This window comes from Solea senegalensis, linkage group LG9 (genome assembly GCF_019176455.1).
Source record: "Solea senegalensis isolate Sse05_10M linkage group LG9, IFAPA_SoseM_1, whole genome shotgun sequence".
Taxonomy (NCBI): domain Eukaryota; kingdom Metazoa; phylum Chordata; class Actinopteri; order Pleuronectiformes; family Soleidae; genus Solea; species Solea senegalensis.
The window spans coordinates 7,820,039-7,828,847 of record NC_058029.1 but is presented as its reverse complement, the minus strand read 5'-3'; the positions used below and the strand labels follow the sequence as shown (position 1 = coordinate 7,828,847).

Below are 8,809 nucleotides of genomic sequence, written 5' to 3'. Positions count from 1 at the left end.
TTGAATAATCAATATCCCATAGATTACAACATATATTTTTTAATACATTTTGGAAATAATTTAAACGAATTGAGAAGACAGATCAAAGGCAGGAAAGGTTAAAAATCATACACAGATCAAAGGCAACAGCACGAGTAGTGAATGTAAACGCACACACACACGACAGGAGGATTCAGCATTTTCTGGGGAAATACTGCAAAAAAGGAAAGACCAACAATTCATATTCTCATAATAATCATACTTATATTTTACACCGGCTGTACGCCGAGATGTGTAACACCAGTTGTGTGATGCTTTTCTCAGCTGTTTCCGCTAATATATAATATCGCGAGATGTATGACGTCAACCTTCGTGGCAAACGCGCAACAGTTTTCGACTGCAATCGGGAACAACCTCTACCGACCTTCCTTTCATTCCCGTAATCCGTCTGCGTAGGGTGTGCTCCGGAGCTAGTCTCGGCACACATTTTATTATTATGAAACAAACCAAAAGCTAGAGCGCACACGCAGACATATTTTTATAAGAAAAAAAAAAATCGGTGAAGCAGGATTTAAATTTGCCAAACCTAGCAACGCGACGAAGATAAAACGAAAGACGGGACCAGAGGAACGGTAGCACGTTAGTTAGCGTCATTGTCGAAAGCGTGTGTGTTAGCGCCAGCCACTTCTATGGTCAGAATTTATTTTTCCCTTTTAGGGCTTTGCCATTCTAGTTATCGTTATTGACGAGGGTATTTGCTTCGTTTACTGTCGGCGATTCAGCTTACACGCCACGAAAGAGTAAACATTAAAACTGAAGCGTGTGAGCTACATCGATTAGGCCACGTTCCGACATCTTGCCTATCAAGCTAACTAGCCCACGTTGCTAACTATTAGCATTGGGTTCTGTGCTTGGTTTTTCACAAGTGAGCGCGAAAAAAGCCACAATACACAAGACGTATATTGGCTAAGCTTTTAAACAAGACACACCGATCTGTAGTAGAGTTACAACTGTATTACCCGAGATCAAGCGTCGTTCACCATGAATCCCAGCGCGCCTAGCTACCCCATGGCCTCCCTCTATGTGGGAGACCTGCACCCGGACGTCACCGAGGCCATGCTCTACGAGAAATTCAGCCCGGCGGGACCCATTCTTTCCATCAGAGTGTGCAGAGATATGATCACCCGCCGATCCCTGGGCTATGCCTACGTCAACTTTCAGCAGCCTGCAGACGGTAGGTATATTGCAGATATTAAACGAGAGACGGGCTGCACGTGGCACCATCTCACTCTCACTTCCATATCACTCATCATACATGACATGCTCTAACATCTGTTCAGTGTGACACTGATGACGTTTAGTCTGTATGTATGCCATCTAGACTATGTCGTACATATTTCATGATATTTTCCATGAAACAATATGTAAAGATCTTCAGAACTTGCACCAGGATAACGTGACCGTCGAGAAAACGTATTTTATAAAATAGAACGGCTAATCGCTTCTGAAATGTGAAATGGCAGACTGGAGTTGGAACAATTATTGCAGCATCTATATAGAAATAAAAATGCATACTTCAATATATACATATATATAAGTAATTTGCAAACAAACTGAAAGCACACACTATGAATGTGTAAAATGTTTCTCAGTCTTTTAAATGTTAGTAGTTTTCCTTCCAAAAAAAAGTGTTAAAGGTGTCATCTGCAATAATTGAATTTTTAGAAATTTAAGAATGTTATGTGTATTATTACTTTACATTGTCAATAGCCTGGTTTTCAAAGCCACATGAGGGGTTTTATGTAGGCTGCCATTGAGCTGCAAAGGCTTCCATAGGCCCTCTGTGGTAAATGGAGGGGAGAGCAGAGCAGTCTAGTGTATGTTACAATCTTCACTCTCACCATTAGTTGTCACTCATTATTGCACTCCCAGACGTCAGACGATTGGCAACTCAACCGGCAATAGGAGAGGTTATGTAAAGTGGGTATAGAAGGATAGTGTTTTGGCTCACCACTTTGTACCACACTTCGAAAGATAATTGTTCTACTTGGTACATTAAAGGCCCAGGGTGGAAATGTGGTAAATCACTGTCAGTTACCACAGTGTGTCACTGCATCAACTTACAATTGTGTGTAACACGTAAGAAGTTTCATCTGGACAATGCTGAGTTACCACTGTCGGTCTGGAGTTCTGCAAAACCACAGTTTCTAATCTAATCTGTGGGCAGAAGGGTCCTGAGGTGGAGGAAGAGATGGGACCTTCCAGACATGGATGGAAGCAATGTTCTCATGTTCTCTTCCCGGTTCTCCCTTCCAGCTGTTGATGAGAACACTGAGGCAGTAGCTGTAAATACTAGGCTTCGTGTGAAAGGTGTGGATAGAGTTCACATCAGGGAACAGCTCCAGAGTTCACTTGCAAGTGGTCGGAGACCACCTCTCCAGCTGACCAGAGATTGGTTGCTAGATCCAGTTCAGAGGTCTCTGACTACACTCACACTGACCCAAACAAACAGTACTGAGGCAGGGTTTGGTTTAACTGCGCTTAACAGGCTGGTGTGAATATGCCCTAAAACCTTACTCTGAAGCTAAAATCAATCTAACTATTTCTGACATTGACATCAACAAATTGTCTATCGTATGGTGTCATGTCTGATAGAATTATTGAATGTTCCAGAAGAGAACAAGTGTCAGATGTTTATCTCTTCTTTTTTTTCAGCTGAGCGAGCCCTGGACACTATGAATTTCGATGTGATCAAAGGCAGGCCCCTCCGCATCATGTGGTCTCAGCGTGACCCCTCACTGAGGAAGAGTGGAGTGGGCAACATCTTCATCAAGAACCTGGACAAGTCTATTGATAACAAGGCTCTATATGACACCTTCTCTGCCTTTGGAAACATCCTTTCTTGCAAGGTAGGCAAGGCAGCATTCATTTTCTCTGCATATGTTTGTGAGTGCTGTAGGCCACTACTTTGCATGTCTAAAGATTGAGGTGATTTGAAGCTGACTTTTTCTGCATTGCATGATGTCCAGGGTTGTTGTTGACATGATCAAATCTTCCTTTTCCAAGGTGGTTTGTGATGAAAATGGCTCAAAGGGTTACGGCTTTGTGCACTTTGAGACCCACGAAGCTGCTGAACGAGCCATTGAGAAAATGAATGGCATGTTGCTCAATGACAGAAAAGTGTAAGTGGGAATACATTTATCCTCATTGTTTAATTTTAAGGAGTGTTTAACATGAATTTTACATCTAATCAAAATTTGTGTCTTGTGTTTAACTGCATCTTGACCACAAACTCGCCTTCCACCCTTTCCAAAGTCACTTGAGATTTTATATTAAATCCTGTCAGGACTCTAAAGTGTGACATTTGGTTTCCAAATGTCACCATAAATGTTATGAGTGAGCACTGGTGCACCTAACATTTGGTATAGCTACACCTTTGATTTTAGCCGGTCTTGCACTCACGGAAGGATGGCATCACGGTCAAAACCAGTCTAAGACGGCGAAGGTGTCACTGTTGTTGTTTTTTTGTTTTTTGACAGGACTTGCACTTGAGTTATTTGTTTCTGATTGTCTGAAATTCCATGCCACTATCTTTTTTTTGCGACAGCAGGGCGGAGACTATATTTGCTACACTAGACCACACAACACTGTATCTGTGCTTCAGATGAAGCCACTCATTTAACTACGCCAAAAAACAAACACACATTTTAATATATATGGGGAATGACAAAAAGGCCGAAGACTTGTTGAAAAATGTGGGTTCACCTAAAAAGTCTGTAGCCCTGCCAATTAAGATTGATTGATTGATCAACGTCCCAAAGATCAAGGTCATGTTTGGTAGCAGAAATATACTGAAGGACAAGTCACAATTCAGTGACTGCTTTTAGCAGATGTTCAAGGTCAGAAGATTTCTAGATGTCAAGATAAAGGTTATTTAATGTCCCTTCTTTCCACGTACCTTCTTAACCTGCTGGATGAGCTGATTAACTTCGCAATGACACCAAAGTCACTGCAAGTGGAAAACCTATGATTATTGCTGCCTCTGAAAATAGTTTCTGTTTGTATCAGGATGTGATTTAAAGTTTATTTTTTTGACCATTTCTAAATCTGATGTCTCTGCAATTTTTAAGACGCTTTAAAAACTGTCCCACTACACAATTGTGAATCATAACTTCATTCTGATACAGTTTGATGTTGTTATCCTTTCACACATGATCAGCACCTTAGAGTTGACAGTGGATAATTCAGCTAGTGTGTATTGATTTGGTAGTAATTAGCAGATTCAAAACTTTTGTCACACCATCTGTGACTTGTGCTAAAATTCTCATAACTTGACCAACAGATTTGTTGGACGATTTAAATCGCGCAAAGAGAGGGAAGCTGAGCTTGGAGCACGTGCCAAAGAGTTTACCAATGTTTACATCAAGAACTTCGGGGAGGACATGGATGACGAGAAACTGAGAGAGTTGTTTAACAAATATGGTAAGCTGATGGGACCATATAACATGTATGTTTCCATCTTACTTTGGCCTAATAAAAAAGTTAACTAAGCTGTTACATGTTGTAGGGCCTGCACTCAGCATCCGGGTAATGACTGACGAGAGTGGCAAATCCAAGGGATTTGGCTTTGTGAGCTTTGAGAGACACGAAGATGCACAGAAGGTATCAAACACATCCTGGGGTGTTTCTGTACCTTGATGTTTTTGGTTCAATAGAAACATTGCTCTTGCTTTAGCTTCGTTCATTGGATCTCTGCTAACATTGCTAATTTCATTGTAGGCCGTAGATGACATGAACGGTAAAGAAATGAATGGCAGACAGGTGTATGTGGGTCGAGCACAAAAGAAAGGGGAGCGCCAGAATGAGCTCAAGCGCAAATTCGAGCAGATGAAACAAGATCGCATGACCAGATACCAGGTTTGTTGGCCTTCATCACTTCTATTCTGCAGAAGATGTTACAGGGCTCATTTTTAGCAGCCCAAGTCTCATTGTCACTTTTGTAACACCAGGGAGTCAATCTATATGTAAAAAACCTGGATGATGGGCTGGATGACGAGCGCCTGCGAAAAGAATTCTCTCCATTTGGAACCATAACAAGTGCAAAGGTAAAAATTTCAAGATCAATTTTTGATGTTGAATGCACTCGCATCAAATTTCTTTGATTTGACATACATTTATGGCTGTTAAAAATTCAAATATTGAAAATGCTTTCCTCTTGATAGGTGATGATGGAGGGTGGCCGCAGCAAAGGCTTTGGCTTTGTGTGCTTCTCTTCCCCAGAAGAGGCCACTAAAGCTGTAACAGAGATGAATGGGCGTATTGTTGCTACAAAGCCACTGTATGTGGCCCTGGCCCAGCGCAAGGAGGAGCGTCAAGCCCATCTCACAAACCAGTACATGCAGAGGATGGCCACTGTCCGCGCTGTACCCAATCCTGTCATCAACCCATACCAGCCTGCCCCACCCTCAGGCTATTTCATGGCAGCTATACCTCAGGTGAGTCATCTTTGTATACATAAATTCCTGGATGATATAGAAAAGGCTAAAATGAGTCTCACCATACAGTGATACACGTTTCGCTTCTCTCCTTGTCAGGCTCAGAACCGTGCCGCTTACTACTCTGCAAACCAGCTGGCACAGCTCCGCCCAAGCCCACGCTGGGCTACTCAAGGAGTGCGTCCTCAACGTAAGTGATCACATTTTTGTATGGATGTTGTAGATTTGAGAAATGGTAAAGTCCTAAGCTGCCTGTGTCTTGCCTGGCTTGACTGTGTAGCAGAGCTCACTGACAGTGAAAAGTCCCAATCTAAACTTTCAGCATGAAATATCTGAGAATAATGGAAATGCCAGCTAGGTCTTGCCTCTACTGTCCTATTGGTTCACTTCTTTGTCGTGTTAAAACCAGTACTTTCCTTGTATAGCACACATACAACGCTCTATTGGCATGGTGTAAAATAATTTTCTCCACACACTTAATCTTTATCTGCATTGAACTTGATGTTTGCGTCACTTCAGGTATACACCAAATTGCAGTCTGCACATCAAAGAATGTGTCAGAGTAGTCTTAGTCGGTTTCAGGCACATTTGATTTGGTCATGAACCCAAAGTCGGACATAAGAGTTAGTGTTTGCTGGCTTAAAGATTATTCAAAGTCAACACAAAGTGTTTATTTTCACAGCTTGTTTTCCAGAGTTGCATTTTATACATTCATGTACATAACACTTCCCATGACTTCAAATACTTGATGTATAAATAGGATTTTACCAATTCTAGGAATTACTCATTCTGGAACCTCCTGACATAAATTCTGTGTGATAATAACAAATTGAAGTTTGACCATTTAGCTGTCTCCCACTTGTATCAAAAGAACGTCAATGTAACTTTTCATTGTGGATCTCTTTGTTCAGACTTCCAAAACATGCCCAGTGCAGTGCGCCCATCAGCTCCCAGGCCCCAGACTTTCAACACCATCCGTCCCACCGCCACCACCAACACCCAGGTGCCACGTATGATGGCTTCCCAGAGAATGCGTAAGTATTTCACAACACAAGAATCTGTTGTATTGTTCTCTGCGACTTCCCATTTACCATTTTATAGTTTTACAAAATGGTTAACAGTGCCATTTTCTCTTTCTTCTCCATAGCCACCCAGGCCATGAGCCAGCGCCCTGCCAGTGCTTCAGCCACTGCTGCCCCAGTACGTACCATGCCCCAGTACAAATATGCTGCCGGTGTGCGCAACCCTCAGCAGCACATGCCCTCGCAACCACAAGTCCCCATGCAGCAGGTAAGAATCCCATCCCATTTATCTTCCCCAAAAATATCTAGGTTTCTGTCTGCAAAGTAATGGAACATGATCTGTATCTTATGTTAAGTGTGGTTGGCTGGAACTGGCACAACCAGTTGCTAGTATAGGAATACATTACTCTTTATGTACTCTCGGCTGTGATGTAGAACCTGCTGTAATTAGTCAATTCATTTTTTAAAACAAGTCAACTTGAATATTCACTTTATGTGAGGAAAACGTAAAGTTAATCTTACTTACTACATACTTGGCTAGACTATCTCTTAACTCCTCATCCTTGTTTCTCTATCTGTAGCCTGCTGTCCATGTCCAAGGACAGGAGCCTCTGACTGCCTCCATGCTGGCTGCTGCCCCTCCTCAGGAACAGAAGCAGATGCTGGGTTAGTATTAAACCTCAATTCAAGGACCTGAAACAACACTATTGTTTTGGGAAAACTTGCATACTTTGTTCTGGTTTTGTACATTTTAACTTAAAAAGGTATTGTATATGATATGATTGTTTTAATTGTTCTTTTTCAGGTGAGCGTCTCTTCCCCCTTATCCAGAACATGCACCCCAGCCTGGCGGGCAAGATTACTGGAATGCTTCTGGAGATCGACAACTCTGAGCTTCTTCACATGCTTGAGTCACCTGAGTCACTGCGCTCAAAGGTTGGTAGCTAAATACTAAAAGAACTGTGTTTGGATCAGCCGTCATGTATTTTGAATTTGCTCATCTTTAAAATCATTGTCTTTTAAGTCTGTATCTGTTTCTGGTTGCTTTGTAGCATCTTCACAAAGCAGTGCCTGTAATTGAACAATTTAGCTTAAATTTAAAATTATATGAAGCCTGAGAAGGAATCACAAGCAGTGATGCATTCCATCTTGTTTCAGGTTGATGAGGCTGTTGCTGTGCTTCAGGCCCACCAGGCCAAGGAGGCTGCTCAGAAGTCGACCACCCCTGCAGTTGTTCCTAATGTTTAAGGTGTGTGTACATCAAAGGAGTTGTGTTCTCATGATATTATGGTTGAGATTTTAGAAATATATGGATTTCTGTGCATGTATCAACATTTTTCTCTTTCTTACAGATCGAGCATTTTGAAACCTGCTTCACCGATGGAAAAAGAAAAAAAAAATTAAACATTGAAAAACCTAAAACTCTGAAAACATCGCAAAATGATAAATTATTTCTTAAAAAAAGAAAACAATTGACTCTGCCAGGTCTAGGGATGGTTTGACTAGACCTTGATCATAAACAAAAATTTGTATAAAAAAAAAGCAAAATAGAGAAAAGTGAATTAATGAATTTGAATGCATTCCTCTGTTTTATGTCATTTTACTGTGTCTGTGCTCAGAATATCAGCCATGATCAAGAAGGTGGTAGCTGAGCGTTTGGAGAGGTGATTTGTATCGTGAACTACTGGCTGTAATAAATTCTCATTCAAATTATTTGACTCGGTGTGATTGTACACTTAATTCTGTGACATAATTTGTGTAAAATTTCTATGAAATAATTTGGCAGAATGAAGATGAAATAACACTTAATGTTTAAGTGCCTTTTCTATTTATAATGAAGAAGGAACTGAGTCAGCTCTACAGAGGCTGACATTTTTGGACCACCATGTTTTTACAATTACCCACAGTTTAACATTTTGGGGTTTCATGCCAAGTAAAGGCTGTACAGGTTCTCCAATACATTTAGAAGGGAGGGGAGAAGTGAGGACATTTTAGCTGCAACATGAAACTTCACCAAATATTTTACACACTGCACCTTGCTGCAAGGGTTACTGTTCAGTGAAAACATTTTGGCATTTTATACTTTTGCTTCTCCCTTTAGGGGTCGCCACAGTGGATCATCTGCCGCCATCTTATCTAAGCAAGGCACCATAGCAGGTCTCATATGGCCTTGTCGACTTTCACTTTTGTTCCTATCCTTCTGTCACCCATCACCCCTGACACGCCACCCTACCTGTTCTGTCTTCCTCACTTCTCCTGTGCACTGTCCATTGCTTTGGATGTTGGACCCCTGGGTATTTAAACTCAAACGGC

General features: G+C 41.4%; 1 protein-coding gene across 1 annotated transcript; it reads left to right on the top strand.

Annotated features, from left to right (window-relative positions):
- Nucleotides 1-397: 397 nt before the first annotated feature.
- On the top strand, nt 398-8,209 carry LOC122774764 (polyadenylate-binding protein 1A). Its single transcript, XM_044034273.1, has 15 exons — nt 398-1,213; nt 2,695-2,888; nt 3,046-3,161; nt 4,322-4,461; nt 4,547-4,641; nt 4,759-4,896; nt 4,989-5,084; nt 5,202-5,474; nt 5,574-5,664; nt 6,386-6,508; nt 6,622-6,764; nt 7,078-7,162; nt 7,302-7,432; nt 7,655-7,745; nt 7,849-8,209. Exons 1-14 carry the CDS (start codon nt 1,021-1,023, stop codon nt 7,742-7,744), a joined length of 1,908 nt encoding a protein of 635 aa, XP_043890208.1. The 5' UTR covers nt 398-1,020; the 3' UTR covers nt 7,745; nt 7,849-8,209.
- The last annotated feature ends 600 nt before the right edge of the window (nt 8,210-8,809 follow it).